Raw genomic sequence first — 19,811 nt, 5'->3', positions numbered from 1 at the left:
TCAATTCAGTTGAGTAGATTGCAAAAACTAGCACAATATGCTTAGGAAAGAGAACTTGCGGTCTAATATGCATCAGTCCAGTTTCCATTTTTAAATTCACTGATTTTATACCTCTTCATTTTTTTTCTCACTCCACTTTTCATACCCCAAGTGGCCATTGTGAACACTTACTGTAAATGTCAGTGACTTTTTGGTATATCACAGCAGTGTCTGATCCTGCTCTTAAAAGTAGTTCACACATATCCGTTTTCATCAAAGATAGGAGAGGGAATTCTGTCCAAACATCCCCTCAAAACCAAGGCAAAGCAGAACTACTCATTACTATAGTTATTTTAATCCAATTCGTTTAAACATAATCAAGTTACTTCAGAAAATAAAATACTGTAGATTTCAGCTCCTTGCACTATACTGTATAGAGAGTTGTATTCTTGAACATTTTATATTTTGGGAAAGAGGTGAAAGGGAAAAATCTCCTGCCGGAAGCCGGGTCTTATACTCTTCCAGGTATCCCCACCTGCAGCATCAGTTTCCAGCATTGGCATGAAATGAAGGGTAGGAACAGTATCTTCTGTCCTGCTGCTGCCCCAGTGATTCCTCATGAAGTCGCAGAGAGCGCCATGAATAGCTATAACTCTTGAGCTGCCAAGCCTGCCCCTAAATCAGTCTCAAGTTAAACCTGATGCAAATTCAGCATTTCTCAATCAAATGAAAAGGAACTAGGGGCTCACCAGCCATCTATTTTATAGTTAGCTGAAGCAGTTTTCCCATCAAAATGCTGAGAATGGATCCCTGGGACAGACAGTGATCTTGGGTTAACAAAATGTCTGCCTCATTGTTATATAATCTACCTTTTTCTTATATTCTTTCCTGGGGTAAAATTGAGGAAATATTTTTCATTGGCCAAGTGTCCATTTTTCATCCCATTCCGTGGCTTAAAGTCTACACTTTCCCTTAGCTGAATGACTCATTCCTTTCTCCTGTTGTTCATGTTTCTGATGCCCATAAACTTTTATCTCCTCCAAGGTAAACCTACATCCCTCCCACTGCAATCACTTGCTCAAATTTGGTAATCCTCATTCACATACCTATTAGTTATAGATTTGAGTGCTTCTGGTCCAAAACTAGTTTAATTATCCAGGATCAGATTTTGCAGTACCATATCAAATATTCCCCTCATACAACATTGCTTACTTCAAGGTCAAGTTAGAGTGAAAGACCCCAGGTACCTTTCACTGCCAACAACCTCTAAATTTCTCTTTTCTACGCCCTACATTCTACAAGGAACTCGTGAACCAGTTTGGCCAAATCTGAGACAATATATTCAGCTGCACTGCTGCTTTCCTTTCTTCCTCCTGTCTAATGATCCACCTCTCTCCATTCTTGCCCTGCTTAATCCTGACCTTGGTTTCTTGCAGTTCTCCTATACAACATACAAGCTTGACTCTATTCTAACTAAACTGCTGAGATCCAAACTTCTCATCCTGGATTCCAGATGAGCCAACATTCTGCACATTTTCTTAAACTATTGTCCCCTTTCTTTCAAAACTACTGCTAACACCCATCCTTTAGAAAAAAAAACTGTTTTCAAACAGAGAACATTACATCAAAGAAACAGGACCCTTTTAGTCTGTGCTGAACTATATTTCTGCCTAGAACTACTGACTTGCACCCAGTCCTCCATACCTCTTCCATCCTTGTACCTGTCCAAATTCTTCTTACATGTTAAAATTGAGCTTGCATTTACCACTTAGGTGTTCTAAGTATCTGAAGAACAGAAAGATGATGAGAATGAAGGTGGGGCTGCTAAAGCAGGCAACATGTGCCTGGAGGCAGAGGAGGCTGGGAGGTCCTAAATGAATACTTTGCTTCAGTATCCACAAGAGGAAAGGACTATGATTAAGGTGAGGTCAAAATAGAACAGGCCTGTGTGCTGGACAAGTGGAGATGAAGAGGAAGTGTTGTATTTTCTTAAAAACATCAAGATTGATAAGTCCCCAGGGCTGGATGTGATATACCCTAGGTTGCTGTGGGAAGTGAGAGAAGAGATAGCTGGGGCAATAGCTATGATCACTGAATCTTCTTTGGCCGCAGGGAAGGTGCCAGAGGATTCAAGAATGGCAAATGTAGACCCCTTCTTTAAAAAAAGGTAATGAGAATCTTGGGAATTATAGACCGGTGAGTTTTACATTAGAGGTATGCAAATTATTGGAGAGGATTCTTAACGATAGGATCTATGAGAATTTGGTGAAGTACAGTCTATTCAAGGATAATCAGTATGGCTTTGTAAAGGGAACGTCGTGCCTCACGAGCCTAATTGAGTTTTTAAAGAGGAGGTAAGAAAATAAATTGATGAGGGTAAGGCGGTAGATGTGGTCTACATGGATTTAGCAAGGCATTTGACAACGTCCCCCACAAGAGACTCATCCAGAAAGTCATGGCATGGGATCAGTGGAACCTTGGCTGTGTAGATTAAAAACAATTGGCTTGCAGGAAGAAAGCAGAGAGCAGAAGGTAAGTATTCTGCCTGGAAGTCAGTGACTAGTGGAGTGCTGCAAGGATCTGTTCTGGAACTCCTGTTCTTTGTGATTTTTATAAATGATCTGGATGAAGAAGTAGAAGGATGGGTCAGTAAGTTTGTGGATGATACAAAAGATGGAGGAGTTGTGGATAGAGCTGAAGGTTGTTGAAGTTACAAGAGGATTTAGACAATGCAAACTTGGGCAGAAAAGTGGCAGATGGATTTCAATCTGGATAAGTGTGAGGTAATGCATTTTGGAAGGACAAACCAGAAGGCTGGGAACAGGGTTAATGGTTGGTTACTTAAAAGTCTGGATGAACAGAGGGACCTTAGGGTTCAAATTCATACATCCCTCAAGGTCCGTAAATGGCTATATGGTTGCCGCACAGATTGATAGGATAGTTAAGAAGTCTTATGGGATGCGGGGATTCATTAATAGGGGGATTGAGTTCAGGAGTAGAAAGGACATGTTGTAACTCTACAAATATCTGGTAATGCCACACTCAGAGTACTGTGTTCACTTCTGGTCACCTCATTACAGGAAGGATGTGGAAGCAGTGGAGAGGGTCAGACGAGATTTACCAGGATGTTGCCTGGATTGGAAAACAAGTCTTATGAAGCAAGGTTAGTAGAACAAGTATTTTTTGTCTTTGGAGCGTAGAAGGATGAGAGGAGATGACAGAAGTCGACAAGATTATGAGAGGCATAGATAGGGTGGACAGCCAGCACCTATTTTTCAGGGCATGAATATCAAACACCAGAGGACGTATGTACAAATTGAAGGGAGGGAAGTTTATGGGAGACATCATGAGTAAGATTTTTTAAAATATTCAGAGAGTTCTGAGTGCCTGGAATGCCTTGCCAGGGATGATGGTGGAGGCTGAAACATTAGGGGTATTTAAAAGACTCTTACACAGGCACATGGATGAAAGAAAAATAGAGGGTTACGGGGTAGGGTGGGTTTAGTACCTTTATAAGGGAATATATGGGTCAGCACAACATTGAGGGCTGAAAGACCTGTACTATGCTGTTGTGCTCTATGTTCAGCTGGCAGCTTGTTCCACACTCCTATCACTCTCTGTGTGAAGAAGTTTCCCCTCATGCTCCCTCTAAACCTTTCCCATTTCACCCTTAACCCATGTCATCTGGTTTGTATCTCACCTAACCTCAGTGGAAAAAGCCTACCAATATTTGTTCTGTCTATCCCCCTCATAATTTTAAATACTTCTATCAAATCTCCCCTCATTCTTCTACCCTCCAGGGAATAAATTCCTAAACTTTCCCTGTAACTCAGTTCCTGAAGTCCAAACTCCTCCCTCAATATCTGCCTTGGAACCAGACCAGCAACATGTGAGATGTGTTGATGTCTTAAGGGCAACATCCTCATAAATTTTCTCTGCACTCTTTAGGTGTCCAAAACTGCACACAATACTCCGAATTTGGCCTCACTAATGTCTTGTGCAATTTTACATAACGTCCCGACTCCTAGACAATAAATTGATTTATGAAGTCCAATACGCTAAAAGCTCTCTTTATAACCCTATCTACCTGTGATGCCACTTTCAAGGAATATCTGTATTCCCAGATCCCTCTGTTCTACTGTTCTGCTCAGTGTCCTACCATTTAATGTACATCTGTCCTTCCAAAATGCAACACTTCACACTTGTCCGCATTAAATTCCATCTACCATTTTTCAGACAATTTTTCCAGTTGATCCAGATCCCTCTGCAAGTTTTGAAAGCCTCTTCGCTGACCACAATGCCAGTAATCTTAGTGTCATCTGAAAATTTGCTGATCCAATTTACCACACTATCATCCAGATCATTGATATAGATTTCAAACAATAATAGTCCCAGCACTGATTCCTGAGGCACACCACTAGTCACAGGCCTCCAGTCTAAGAAGCAATCACCCACCACTACTCTCTGGCTTCTACTGTCCAGCTATTGACAAATCCAATAGGTATTTTGCCATGAATACAGCATCTGAACCTTCCTGACTAACCTACCAATACTTTAATGTCAAACCTCAAGTTCCTGTCACCTTAAAAATCAATGTCCCAGATTTAATGTAAAGCCAAATTTAAAGCTCTCCAATTAACTTTCCACCCCTGCCATTGCACTGAAGCAGATCTAATCGAAACATAAAGTTATATCTCAGGTTGCTATCATGATACAGCATCCCTTCCTTAACTTCTCTACAGCCTCTGGCAAAGTCTGCAACCTCATCTTAATTTAAAACTGTGGTGCAACCACTGTATTGTTTGTATTGCATGTACTGTATGAGCTGACCTGCCCCCTGAACCTGTGACTCCTCTCTCCCGGAAATCCCTATAAAGGCTGTTACGCCCAAACTCCTCCCTCAGTACCTGCCTTAAAACCAGACCAGCAATATGTGAAATGCGTTGATGTCCTAAGGTGATTAAAGCCTATTAATCACAACTCTCTGTCTAAGGTGGTTGATCGACAGCGCTACAAATACAAACCCCATGATTCATTTAATCATAATCTCGTGAACTACGATGGCTCCTGGTCAGCTGAATCAGTTTTAAAAATTGCATTCTTTTGATTAAATCTGTTTAAGCCTCTCCAAGATCCTACTCACATTCATTAACATATTTCAGCCTTATGATTTTTCCCTGTTTCTTCAGTCAGTTTCTCTTGCTCTATCTTTGCATATAATTCCTCTGGGCTCACCCATCATTAGAAGGTACGAAGACCTTTCTTTTGAAAGATCCTCTGAAAAATCTCTCTGAAACTCCACCTTCAACTCTCCTTTGAGGCTCCCCTTAAGACCCACCTGTTTGACCAAGCTTTTGTTCAACCCTCTTAATATTTCCTTTGTTGGCTTGAAGTCCAGTTTTGTCTGGGTATGCCGCCGGGAAGTGCCTTGAGACGTTTTTCTATGTTAGAGGGACTACATAAATGCAAATTATTGTCATTGCTGTCATTGCTTATCCTTTGCAATCCATTCTCTGTAATAGTCGGCGGTTAAATCTGGACAAAATATGACTACCTATGACAGCAATGATTCAAAGCAGACAATAGTACAAAAATGTTTTTAAAACTATAAAAGGACCATGTTTCCCCAGAGCAAAGGATATCAACGTGATAAATGGTCCACAAGAAATTTCACCCATATCTTCACCATAAAATTCAATATAAAATTTCTTCACTTCCAGCCAATTTTATTTTCTTCACCAACTAATCTTGAGGGGTGGAGAAAGTAAATCAACAATTGTCTAATTCCTCTATGTTGAGTGAATCTTACTGTAATTTGCAAATGTATGACTGTGAGGTGAGGACAAGTTTGACTCAGCTCTGCCATTTCCCCACTTCAATCTTATCCCACTACAATGCAAAACTGGAACTTTTCTTCAGGTTCATCCAGTTTTAAGTCACCCACTAACTGTGAGGACAGATTAGATTACTGTTATAGACTATTTGATGACAATATCAAAGGTTGGCATCAGAAATAAAAAGGAAATGCTGGAAACCCTCAAGGCAGACCAAGACTGTATAGAATAGAAAAATATTTGGTTACCATTTCAGGTCCATGACTTTTTGTCAGAGGACAGTGTTGACACAAATCATTATTCCAACAATTTTCCTTTCATGGTGAATGATGTCTGTCAAGCTGGGGATTTTCAACATTTTCTCTGTCGTTCAGTTTCCTTGAATTTTTGTAGTACTGAACAAAACAATCTAATTTTCTGATATGATATTGGAACAATTTTCTTAACGCCAACATAAATTTAGCTGCATCAAAACCAACACTAAGCAAGGAATTAGTGCTGAAAAACTCCTTAAATGTCAGATCCCAAGAATGGTAGTCTATATTCCAGCTTTCCTTACTTGAGTCCTCCGGTGGATACATTATGGCATTTTTTGTGCTCCAATAGCTGCTCAGATGTTTTCAAAAATTTGTGACAGATGTCACATTCATACATCCTGGTGATGAGGTGGATCTGCAGATGTCGTTCATACATCATCTTTGTTTTACATACAAAGTTACAGAAGATGCACTCAAAACCTAAGGATTTAACACAAGCACCACAATTATTAACCTCAAATGAACACAGGATAGGATGGATTTTAAAAATCTTTGAACACTCAGTACATACAAAAACATTGTTATAACTATATATAACCATAACCATTTACGGAGCGGATAAGCGATTGACAAATTACAAAACGGTAAATAATTATGCGTTAGGATCACCCTTATTGATATGTATACAGGAAGATGCAAGTTCTACTCCAAACAAAGGTAAGTCACATTTATACCAGTATAACATTATGCATGTGTTGATCATGGACATGCAAGTCTTGAGCAGCAAGCAGTAAACCCAAATAACTTTATTTGTTACCTCACAATTACATTACAGAACAAAATAGTGTCACTATTACAATCCCCTGCAAAATCAGAGGCTTCAATGCAAAAAAAAATTGCTGCAGTTTAGGGTGTACAGAAACTACCCCTCTAACTCCTCTTCTGGAACCATTCTTCACATATATTTAACAACGTTTATATTAAGAGCACAGTTTCAGGAGGGACAGACAAAAATGGACCTGCATACACTCCTACCATTTCTGTGAATACAATGCAATGCAGACAATTACTCTTCTTTACAAATGAACTGCTTATCAGGCACTTTTCAAAGTGGAGACACCACCTTGTTGGATTACTGCATAATCATAAATTACAAGAATTTATGACAATTTCTAATTATATAGTGTCACATTGCAGTAGAGTGTTAGCAAAAAGTCAGGGCATGCAAAGGCTAATAACCAAACAGTCACAGAGGGAGACTTTAACCAGTGGTTTCCATTTGGGTCTTTAAAAATGTTAAATAAAATACTTTAAATTAGATAAAGATGTGTTCCTTGCACAGCTGCCTTTGACTTGAAATACTGCTCATTCATTGCCACTAGAGGACCATCTCATGTTAGACCAGAAGCCAGGAGGGCCTTAGACCAAAAAAAGGTTGAAAACCACTGCTTTAAGGCATATCTAAACATAATGAGTCAATTAGGAATTGCTTAAGGTGGCATGTGGAAAGAAAAAGTTTTAAAACCACTGTTATAAATGTACCTCATCGACTCGTTATGTGCAGGGTTTCCTAACTCCAAAGGAAATGGCCCAATGACAATTTTTCTCAAGCAAAGTATTTCAGAAACAATTGGGTCTGGAGCAGTGATTCTCAACCTTCCCACTCACATACCACCTTAAGCAATCCCTTACTAATCATAGAGCACCAATGGCATCGAGATTACTTAAAGTGGTATGTGAGTGGAAGGAAAAAGGTTGAGAACCACTGGTCTAAATGGTGTATCCAAGCAGCAGAAAGATAAGAAATGCAGAGCAAGGAGAAATTTGGGTAATAAGTATCAACACATGGATTTGGCAGCTGAGGACAGTGAACCATTTATAAAAATTCAGAACATTAAGAGCCTTTAAGTAGAGGAATGCAGAGATTCAAAGGGAATGGGACTAGAGGAAATTATAAGGATAGGGAGGCAAAGGGATGCCTTTAAAACAAAGGATGAGAAATCTAAAATTATAACGTAGTGTAGATCACTGAGCAAAGGAATAATGTCTACTAGCAGAAAGTTTAGTGAGATAATAAACAGGATATGATTAAATTTAAACTACACAAGAGGAAAGAGCGGCATAGTTGGAGTCGTGGTTAGAGCAATGCCCTTATAGTGCCAACGATTGGGACCAGGGTTTGAATCCCATGCTGTCTGTAAGGAGTTTGTATGTTCTCCCCTTGTCTGTGTGGGTTTTCCCCTGGGGGGGTTTCTGGTTTTCTCCCACTGTTCAAAATAAACCGGAGGGAAGGTGTAGGTTAATTGGATGTAAATTGGATGACACGTGGGCCGAAATGGCCTATTACTGCTTGAAGAGTCAATAGGGCTAAAAACTTACTGATTATGGAAACTGACAGATCTGAGATCTCCGGTATTGACCCTCCAATGCTTACTACAGCAGTAAGCAAATCCTTAATTAAGTTTGCCTGAAAGGGTGAAGAAATTAGAAAACACCTCTTCAATGTCTCTTTTGCCACAGAAATTAGAGAACATTATCCTGGGTTGAGGGAAAATGCTACATTTCTCCAACAAAGCCTTTCCAGTATCTAAAGCAAAATTATTGTGCCTGCACATTCCTACCAAGTGCTGCAAAATATCATTTTTAGCTCGAATCCCAGATGGGCCCCTCAACTCCTATTGGGTGAATAGGCATGCATAGTTTCACTCACTCCACATGCTCTATTGAAGTTTGAAGCCAAAGACACCAAAATTCAGCCACATGGCCAAAGTCCTTCTTGTTCCTCTTAAGTTCTTAGAAACATGCAGGCTCTAATGGAAGAATATTCTTTAAGTTTCAGTTACCTTGAGAACACAAGTAAAGGAAATAGAAAACTATGGCTGCTTTATTTAGACATTCAAGATTTCTGGTTTAATATTATTCTGCTTCGTAGGATTAAGGCAAATCTAATTTGACAATATGTGTTTTAGTCTTCTATACCAATGAATTAATTGCATATGGATACCTTTCCTCTACGACAACACAGGCACGAATACAATCTCCTGCTGATTGAATGGATTTCTCCAGATTCTCCAGTTTCTTCCCACTTATCAAAGACATACCGACAGGTTAAATGGTTACTGAAAGCCACCTTTGGTATAGGTAGGTGGCAGGAAAATTGGAGTGAAGGGCATGTAAGAGAAATTAGATTAAAGGGAAATGAGTTGGGGAGCAGGACTGATAAGAATGCTGTGAGCTGGCATAAATACAATGGACTGAATAGCCACTTTTCACTGCCATATGGAAATATTAAAGTAAATAAAAAAAATAATTTATTATATTCTAGAGTAAACTACTCCACATTGCTATTCTTTGTTCTCCAATATACATCAAGTTACATGAAATTCTGAATCATTAAAGTAACCAATGTGGACCAAAGCCAAACTGAAGAGAGGGCAATTTGAAAACAAAATCCTTCATTTATTTAGTACCTTATCATCTCTGACAATTATATCAAAGTACTATCTATGCTTATTTCAAGTGTATTCAATGTCATGGAGGCATTTGCTCACAGTCAATGTTATTCAGTGAGATTCATTTCCCAAGGCACTCGATGCCAGCATATTTCCTTGGGGCGAGAAAAAAAGGCCAAGTAACATGAATAAGCGCAGTGCATTCATTGATAGTACAAGGCACTGGCTGAATTAGTTTTGAACCATCATTTCTCATCTTGAAAGTTCATAAACATTTCCAAATTAAAATGTTCAACATTTGTACAAGAAAATTCTGCACATACATTAATTCTTCGTGTACAAATTATGATTTAATGTTTCTTTTTAAGATCTCTGCTGTTGTACATCTTTTGATTTCTATTAATTAAGTTTTGATCTGAACACATGGACCATCTGCATTTCCAATGACTTTTGCCTTATGACTATGAGTTATTAATTAAATCTGAGTGACTTATTTCACACACGACATACACATAAGGTAAACTTTTTACATCCTGAAAGATTTGGTCAGTTTAATAATAAATGTTTGTCCAGAAATGTGATCTTAAAACGGTTTGGTAATGTTGTATTTCCACCAAGTTTGAACTGTTATGTTAAAGCAGAAAACGTCAAAGCTTTAATACCTTATAAAGCCAGAAAAAAAGATTAGAATTGGTGGGTCAGAACACCCAGAACTACTCACATATTTTGATAATCAATAGTAAGTGGAAATAAAATTTCAAAATTGCTCACCATTCACTTCATTACTTTTTAATCAGTAATGATTACTGAAAGTTCTTGCAGATTTATTTTTAATAAACTTAGTGAAAGGTACTTCCAATGAAACTAGCTAATCATAATCCACCTGTGCTCTTCATGTATGGATGCACACTTGCATCTGATTATTCAGCTTTATGACATGAAAGTCTCAGGTTGATTAATATTGACTTCTACTTTAAGTTGCCATACTGCTTTGGCACAAGGTAGATAAAAGGTCAAAAAGGATCTTCAATTGGATCACTTGAGATAAATCAGATTCATCCTCACCTTTCTCAGTTTTTTCCTCGGAACCTGATGTAGATGACCTACTGAATGCCACTGGAGGGTTGAAGGAAGTGCTTTGCTCTTCATTGAAGTCTGAGTGGGGGAGTTCAGATTCAGTGACTGAATCACAAAGTGCTGAAGATGAAGACAATGAAGATGACGAAGATGATGAAGAAGAGAACATGGCAGCTGCCTTGGATTCACTTGTGGGACTATGACAAGAGGGTATTTGGAATTTCTCATCTGTAGGTGTTAAATACAGGAGAGTGAAAATGTGGGGAAGTTCTGCCATTAGTCGATAACACATTTTTGACACGTATAACCTTAAGCCAAAGCAATAGCATAATTTAAAACCAATTCCAGAGCATCTGTTGTCCCACTGAGTGGGTTGGAAACAGTATCAAAGAGAAAATGTTGAAGAGAAATAACTGAAAATATCCACCCATGAACATTCTTTGGGATCTTGGATAATAACTTTAGAAAATTATGGTAATTTTAAAAAACTAATTTGTTGTTACAGGTATTAATAAAAAGGCATTTTGTTCAAAATAACAGAGAATGAAAAAAATGTGATTTTAACCCATTCAACTCGACAAGGTTGTCCTTTGTCTCCAGCTTTGTTTGCGTTAGTAATTGAACCTTTAGCACAGCTGATATGACAAAATACACAGATACAAGGTATGAGAGTTTTAGATGAAGAGTATAAAATTAATCTATTTGGGTGTATTTAACAAAACCAGCTCAGTTACTTGAAGGAGTGTTTAACACAATATGGATCTTTGTCTGGATATAAAGTTAATTGGGAAAAAAGTGAAATTTTACCGATAGGTGAAGGAGATTATTCAGTTTATAAGAATATTATTAATTGGAAGTGGACTGATCGAATTAAATATTTGGTTATAAATGTGGATGTTGATTATCAATCTTTATATAAATTAAATTATGTACCATTAATGAAAAAGATCAAAGCTGATTTGATTAAGTGGAAGGATCTTCCTATAAATTTAATTGGAAGAATAAATACAATTAAAATGAATATCTTTCCACATATACAATATTTGTTTCAGTCAATTCCGTGTTTACTTAATAAGAATTTTTTCCGAGATTTAAATAAAATGGTTAGGGAATTTTTATGGAAGGGTAAATTTCTGAGAGTAGCTTTGAATAAGTTAACTTGGAAATATGTATTAGGAAGATTACGTTTACCACATTTTCAAAATTATTATGAGGCAGCTCAATTTAAATTTATTAGTTCTTTAATGGATTTGGAACGGCCCCCTAGTTGAGCTAAAATTGAAATTTTTGAATTTGAAATACATCAATTTTTGTTTCGGTGGAATTTAAATTTATTACAACAATATAATGTGCCTATACTAAACCATTTAATGAAGTTATGGATGAGGAAAAATAGATAGGTTGTGAGGGTAAATTATTGACTTTAACACCGTTATATAATAATCAACTTATTCCTTTTTCAATGCATAATCAATGTTTATTACATTAGAAATCTAAAGGTATAAAAAATTTGGGGGATTGTTTTAAAGATGGTAAATTTTTATCCTTTAATCAAATGAGGGAAGATTTTGGTATTAATGAGAATTCTTTACTCGTTTGTTATCAACTTCGATCTTTAGTAAAACAAATATTTGGCAGAGGTATGACTTTACCTAAATTGACTAAATTTGAATCTTTTCTTGTGATTGTACCAAAGAAGGGATATATTTAATTGATGTACCAAATATTACAGGAGAATATGGAAAAAAAGGGATGGGATAGATCTAAGATTAAATGGGAAAAGAATATTAACTTTACTTTTTCTGAGGATGACTGGTTAGATATTTGTCATGATAGTGTTACTAGATCGATAAATGTTCGTTAAGCAATGGTTAATTACAATTTTTTTTACATCAATTGTATTTAACACCTGAAAAGTTAAAAAATATATGGTTTTAGTGAATCAGACTCTTATTTTAGATGAGGTAATTCGGTTGGAACTTTTCTTCATGCTGTTTGGTTATGTGTATACATACAATCTTTTTGGAAAGCAATTCAATTGTTTTTGGAACATTTATATAAGATTAAAATACTTCTAGACCCGACAACATTTTTGTTGGGTAAATTGAAGCCTTTGAAAGATTTGGGATTAGATAAATTTCAGATTGCTTTTGTATATTTAGCTTTATTTGTAGCAAAAAAATGTATAGCAAGTACATGGAAAAATGCTAATGTGATTGCTATTAATAGATGGCATAATGAGATGAAAAATTGTTTCGTAATGGAAAAAATCATGTATGTTTTACATGATAATTATTCTTTTTTTCTTAATGTGGTCTTTATATTCAGAATATTTACATTTAAATTTACTTTGATTAGATTTTAGTAAATATATTTTAGTTTTTTTTTCTCTTTGGCTCTCCTAAAGAGAGCTGGCTGAGAGGGGGAGGGGTTTTTTTTTTTTCTTTTTGTACTTTTTTTTACTGTATGTAATAACCTTGTTGAACGAATAAATAAAGTTGTGAAAAAAAGAGAAAATGTTGAAGAGAAATAACTGAAAATATCCACCCATGAACATACTTTGGGATCTTGGACAATAACTTTAGAAAATTATGGTAATTTTAAAAACGAATTTGCTGTTACAGGTATTACTAAAAAGGCATTTTGTTCAAAATAACAGAATGAAAAAAATGTGATTTTAATTACCTTGATAAAAGAGTCCCAAGAAAATTACTTTTCAAAACAACCTCATGAAATTATTTGAAATTTTCACAAATTGAATTGCTCTGCAGCCTTTTCCCAATTTAATCTACAATGGAATATAATCTTTGCATTTCTCTAAATCAGGTCCTTTCTGATTTTCTTTACCTCAACACTGGTGACCAATCATGTGGCCAATTAATTGCATTGCATTAATTTTGTATTTACAAGGTAAGAATAGTTATTTGGATTAAACATTGCAAAGAGAGGGGAGTGAACAGCCAGATAGGATGGTCTGGGGAGAGGTAAAATTGAGACAGCATAGAAACGAGCCTTTTTGGCCTATCTCATCCATGCTGCCCCTCATCAGAATTCTTATTATTATTTGTGTGTCCCTCTTTCCAATTGTCTCTCTCCCATCCATTTCCTCTCCTCCCTCCCCACACCTTTGCCCCATTGTTCTTCTCCCACCTCTCTCCCTGTCTCTCGATTGTTTCTCTCCCTTCCCCACCTCTTGCCTAGTTCACAGGGTGCTCCTACAGCTACTCAGATCTAATGGCAAGAATCAGAGCAATCAAGCAGGTCAGAGAGCTGTAGATCACTCTCATAATTGAAAGATTGGAAGGCCAAGGGTAGAAGAGCAGAAAAGTGCCCTAGGGAAGCATTCACCCAGGCCAAAAGTATTCAACCTTCTTCCCCAAAATACTTTGCTGCACATTCCTATAGTTAAAATTTGTGCAAGAATTTGCACCTGTGCGAATTAAGCACATTTACTACTCAATTTATATCCCTTGTTAAAACTGAAAATTAAACTTGATTTAATAAAGACATTTTGAATTTAAATTCACTTACCAGGAATTTTATGGCTTTTTGGGATTAGCCTGATGAGCTGCAAGTGTGACCCCAAGTTTCTAGTCACCAGCTGCTTGAACTCAGCACCCCAATCTGACTTTCTGCATCCTTTGCTTTTTGCACATTTCTAACACAACTCGTCAGAAGCTGATGTAATAGCTTTTGATTGGGCTTTTTCTTAAAAACCTACAGAACCAAAGCCTGTTGCAGTACACTCCTTTGCAGCTTGTTCTGCTCCTCTCCTTGCTTAAAACCTACCAAATTGCTCACTTTTTCCTGTTCAGATGAAAGGTCACTGGCCTGAAATATTAACTTGGATCTGCTAAGTAGTTCCAGAATTTCCCCATCCATGCAACTTACAGAAAACCACCTGAGCAGAATCAAAAACACAAAGAAACAAACAAGCCATCACCCAGAACTAAAGTTAACTGCCTTGGTTACCTGCATGTGCTGCACACACATGTGATTTCATTTCTGTTTCATCCATGCAGGAAAAGTTGCAGGTATTGCAGCACAATGAAAACATCCACTGCTCCTTATCTACATGTAATGACATGTGGCTGACAAACTGCAGATTCACCTCGGTCTCAAATCCACAAACATGGCAGCTAGATAGAAAATTAGGCAACATGAAAACTATTGCTTTTCATCTTGTTTATTAAGTGCTTTATACTTAAAAGAAATAATGGTCATGCATGACCCAGAACTGAGGTGAATTGGCATCCTGCACAGCAGAAACAGAATTTACCTGTAGTAATAGGGACTGTTCTTACGATCACAACTGTTTGAGGTTACAACTGTAGCTATTTCCTCAGAATCTCCACTCACTAACTTCACTGAATGGATTGTCAAATGCTGATTTAAGTTTGCTCGGCACTTGGCAGCATACGGACACAAGTGACACTTGTACTTTCTTTCTTCTATGAAAATAATATTTTGCAATGATTAGTTCTTATACACCCTTGCAAGATAAACAATCTTTAACAAAAAAAGTTCCTCCAAAATTAGTGACAGTTGTATTTTTTTTATTTTGCATTTACCGTACTCACTGAAAAACATTGGACCGTAACATAATTACTAACCTGTGTGCAAAGAAAGATGTCGTGACAATGTTTGCTGCCGTCCAAAAACTTTTCCACAAACCTTACAGGGAAAAAACTGTTCACAAAATTTCCATGGTGTGCTTACAGTCCCTGACTCGTTGGCTAATTTTCTTGATTCTGCAAAAAGATAATAGTTCTTTCATAAATTCTGCCAAAACTTGTCGGTGTTATTCCAAAGGATGGAAAGCATAATGATAAAACCACAGGTTCCATGAAAAGTGGGGGTTGTCCACTTCATTAAATTGAAGATGTTCAAATCCTTCACATTTTTTAAATGCATATTCTTCTGACAATAATAATATGGTCTGCTTTTCATCAGGATTACACTTAACACCTTCTCAAAATAACTTCTGCAGATATTTTAATGCACTCTGAAGGAGAGTAAAATCAACATTTCTTGTGGATTTTTAACAACTTTCATGCCCAATAGCACCTTTAACATTGTAAATCGTTTCACAGCATTCCACAGAACATTACTAACATGTGAAAAGATATGGAGAGAAAAATAACTAGTCAAAGATTACTTTACTGAGATTCTTAAAAGAAGAAAGTAGTGGAGTGAAGAGAATTTCAGAGCTTGAAGCCTTGGCAGCCAAAGATACTGCATTTTGTGGGAGAGTGATTAAATTGAAGATGTATAACACATCACAATATTAGGACAACAGAGATCTTAGAGAAATATAATTGGGATTGGGAGGAGATGTAATGGATAATTTTGAAAATAAGGATAAACTGAGATATTGCTGAGAATAGAATGAATTGGACATGTTATGCAAGGATAAAGGCAGGAAAGACTACGATACACTTGAGTTTATGTAGCAGGTGGGAGATCAGTAGTATTGAAATTCTACAATAAAAAGGTAACAAAATCATAGAATATGATTGTAAAATTAGAACTGACTCAGTGGAATTTCTTGTTTATTTTTATTGAGTGACAACATTGTTTAACGGGTTTAATGTATCTTATATTCTGAACTTTAAATAAATGGGAGGGGAGGTGAGGGAGGGAGGGAGAGAAAACCACACTGTATATATTTAAGAAGGAAAATGTATGTATCTTGATCAATGTGGTTTATAGTGTGAAAAATAAAAACATTTAAAAAAAAATGATTGTAAAATTGTAAATGAATCCACCATTCCTCAGGCAGCTCAATCCACATAATCACCCTCTTCTATGAGAAAAAAATCCCTCTCCCCTTTAAATCACTCCCCTCTCACCTTCAACCTATCCATGATGGTTGCAGATGCCCTTACTTGGAAAAAAAGAATCTGACTATTCTATGTACATCCATAATGAACAACCACAACAATAACTCCCCTTAGCCTTCTAAGTTCCAGTCAGAATAAACTCAGCCTATCCAATATCTCCCAAAGCCTACAGATCTGCATCCAAGGCAACATGCTGGTGAATCTCTTTGGCACTCTTTTTTTGTTACCACATGCATCCAGAACTGTACACAAGGTATCCAGTGAGATCCAACCAATGGTTTTGCACAGCTGCAATTCTTCTACTCAATGCTTGGGCCTACAAAGGCAAGAAAACCAAATACTTTCTTCATTGCCCCATCAGGGAGTTATGAATGTAATCCAAGGTCTCTTTGTACATTAATGCTCCTATAGTCCCTACCATTTACTTTTTATATCAGATCAGAATTTGATCTCTCAAAGTGAAAAACCTCATATTTGCCTGGATTAAATTCAACCTGCCACTCCTCCACCCAATATTCCATCTGATTGATATTCCGCTGTATCCTGTACAACCAGCTTCACTATCACATCTCCACCAATTAGTGTGCTGCCTGCAAACTTGCTAATCAAACCACCTACATTCTCATCCATGTCATTTGTATATATGGATACATACATACATACAATAAATAAATAAAAACACACACACAATATTTTTTCAAACAACAAAGGCCCCCAGCACCAACCCCTGTGGTACACCACTTGTTACAGGAAAACACCCATCTATGACCACCCATTGTATCTGATCACCAAGCCAATTTTTGATCCAGTTTGCCTACAGAGCTTGGATCCTTTGCGCCTTAACCTTCTGGATCAGCCTATCATGTGAGACCTTCTCAAAAACCTTCCTGCAGACCAGGCAATCATGTTCATCATGCTGTCCTCAGCAATTTTCTTATTTGCCTCCTCAAAAAAAACCAGATTTCTGAGACATTGTATCCATAGCAACCAGTTTTTTTTTAGCTAACAGCTCAACACCATTCTTTTTGAATACTGTGGGTGGACTCCCATGTTAAAGACCAAAAGCCATCCATCTTTGTTGGTTAAATTAATTAACCCTGCATTGCAGTGGGGGGGGGGGGGGTCACAGAGTATCAGAGGTAAAACTGTAGCTATTTCTTTTACCTACTTGCTCATAGGTTGGATTTGCTCAATTTGCACAAATCTTTTCACATTTTACACATTATTGATTTTTCTTTTAAATTTAGAAATACAGCAAAGTAACAGGCCCTTCCCACCCACAAGCCTGTGCCACGCAAATACACCAATTAATGTACAAACATTCTAAAAATTATATTCATGTATTCAATGCAAACTTGGAAACTGGATTTTTATAAATGTTCCTTTTTAGAATTAATACAAATCATTCTGCCATACATTTTAAACCCTATATCTTTCATGCAAAAGGTATAATATGCAATTGTATGTAACATATACCTTGCAATGATGGTCTTGCATGGAGATTTGATAAAGGATCTCTCAAATTTGAAGTAAATGGTGATTGTCTAAAGACTTCTTCACATAAAGAACTGGACCAAAAGAATACCAAACTCCAAAATTAATAATTAAGTTTCAAACACAGACACTTTTATTTATCTAGAAACAGAAAACATTACTAATAAAAATTGCAGGTAAATGATTAGCAACATGTTCAAAGAAACGGAGCAGTACAGCAATATAGACCATCCTTTTACATCAAGAGTCTGAATACGAATCTATTCATTGTTAAGCTTGGCGCTTTTCTCATGGCTGAGAGTACAACGATCTATTGCTTGCCAAAGAAACAACAAATTAATTCAACTGTCAGTACCTAACCCCATTAGCTGCTTTGCATACAGACCTGAAGCACAAAAACAAGCTTCATTCTCTCCTTGCCAAGTAGCCTATCTTCATACACATTACTGGATAGCAAATGAAAAATAAAACCCCACAGTATTTTGTATTCCCTAAAACATTAACCAGGGGTCACAGAAAAGGTGGAGGATCTACCATACTCTAGACTGAGCGATTACGACAAAAAATAATTCTATTCATGGGTTTCAAGCAGGTTGGTAAAATTCCTTATTAAGAAAAAGTGAAAGCCACATCTGGGTAAATGTTGAACCAATTTTATAAACTTGGATAGGTTAAGTCTAGAAACAATCTATTGCATTGTTTTACTGATTGTGAATCAAATGTACACAGATTGTAACAGATCAAGCTTGATGATATACTTTCTACAGAATATTAAACAAATGCAGTCAACTCTTGTTGGAGGTGCCAAGGCCATTTGTTTCCTTTGCTAAATCTGAGTATGAGAGCTGGATAATTTACGTCTTTCTAGATCTGTACCCATATCATTCCAAAACTTAGTCTCCATCATATTTTTAAATGACAGAGGAAGAAGCTTTTTGGTCCCTCAAGCCTATGTCAGCTCTTAATTCATTCTTCCCCCTTTTTTCCTAGCTATCTTCTCTCTCACATAACTTCAACTTCATCCTAATTCTCCTGCTATCAATACTAGAACAATTTATGATAGCCAAGCAACCACCTAGCACCTTGGAGATTATTCCAAACTGATTTCAATGAAATGACGATCCTATCCATTCAAAGTAAAGAAAACCTTGCCATCCAGCACCTTCTTCCAGTCAGGATAATGGACCATTAAACTCCAAAGAACTATTGTGAATCAGAGAAACTTGAAACTTACTTGAACCATTTCCTTACGATTAATCCATACCTAGTACTGGTACAATCCAGGCCAAGAATTCAGAACAAAACCTTTCTCGATTTCCAACATTTCCAGGATCTGCACTCCTTTACAACTCAGCTCCAACATGTTCCCCTCTCCCCTTTGTTCTTGTTCATCACTTCTCATTTACACTTCTTCATGATGGATATGCTATGTTTAACAAGCCCTAAGACCACCATCACCATTTGTGTCATTCACTCTTTTGATCATCACCCTACCACAGACATTTCCTTTATTTTCCCTTCAGCCTTCCCCTTAACTGCAATTTTTTTAAAAATCCAACTTTTTCCAGTTCTGATAAAAGTCATTAACCAGAAATGTTAGTTCTGTTTCTCTCTCTACAGGTTATGCCTGAATTTTTCTAGCATTTTCTAATTTGGTAAAAAGACTATTTGTTAATGTTTTTCCATCCAGATAGAAGAACACTTAATCAAAGCCAAAAAATATATATACTTACCTGCTCCTACTCAACTCTGAAGTTTCCCTTCCTTGTTCTTGTGCTTTGCTTACTTTCTCTATAAAGGGGTAAAGTAGAAGATGTTTTTTTAAAAATGCATTTGTTTTTAACTGAATGATTGGGGGAAATTATTGTTCTGTTA

At 36.9% G+C, this 19,811-nt stretch overlaps 1 protein-coding gene across 16 annotated transcripts in view; it reads right to left on the bottom strand.

Moving 5' to 3' along the window:
• znf827 (zinc finger protein 827) overlaps positions 1 to 19,811 on the bottom strand; it is a 145,214-nt gene that overhangs the window by 17,402 nt on the left and 108,001 nt on the right. For 13 of the 16 annotated variants that reach the window (XR_011354068.1, XM_069926326.1, XM_069926332.1 and 10 more), the window contains 7 exons: positions 19,670 to 19,727; positions 17,919 to 18,010; positions 15,213 to 15,350; positions 14,879 to 15,050; positions 14,572 to 14,738; positions 10,588 to 10,827; positions 6,373 to 6,550 (listed from right to left, as the gene is read on the bottom strand). Coding sequence is in view for 15 of the 16 variants with exons in the window: in XM_069926326.1 (XP_069782427.1) it covers positions 6,373 to 6,550; positions 10,588 to 10,827; positions 14,572 to 14,738; positions 14,879 to 15,050; positions 15,213 to 15,350; positions 17,919 to 18,010; positions 19,670 to 19,727 (1,045 nt within the window). In the remaining variant the exon portion in view is untranslated. Of the gene's footprint in view, positions 1 to 5,317; positions 5,435 to 6,372; positions 6,551 to 10,587; positions 10,828 to 14,571; positions 14,739 to 14,878; positions 15,051 to 15,212; positions 15,351 to 17,918; positions 18,011 to 19,669; positions 19,728 to 19,811 lie in introns of all 16 variants that reach the window. The other 3 variants (XM_069926337.1, XM_069926338.1, XM_069926335.1) reach the window with 2 other exon arrangements.

This window comes from Narcine bancroftii, chromosome 3 (assembly GCF_036971445.1).
Source record: "Narcine bancroftii isolate sNarBan1 chromosome 3, sNarBan1.hap1, whole genome shotgun sequence".
In the NCBI taxonomy this organism is placed as follows: Eukaryota; Metazoa; Chordata; class Chondrichthyes; order Torpediniformes; family Narcinidae; genus Narcine; species Narcine bancroftii.
This window is presented reverse-complemented; position numbering and strand designations above follow the sequence as displayed.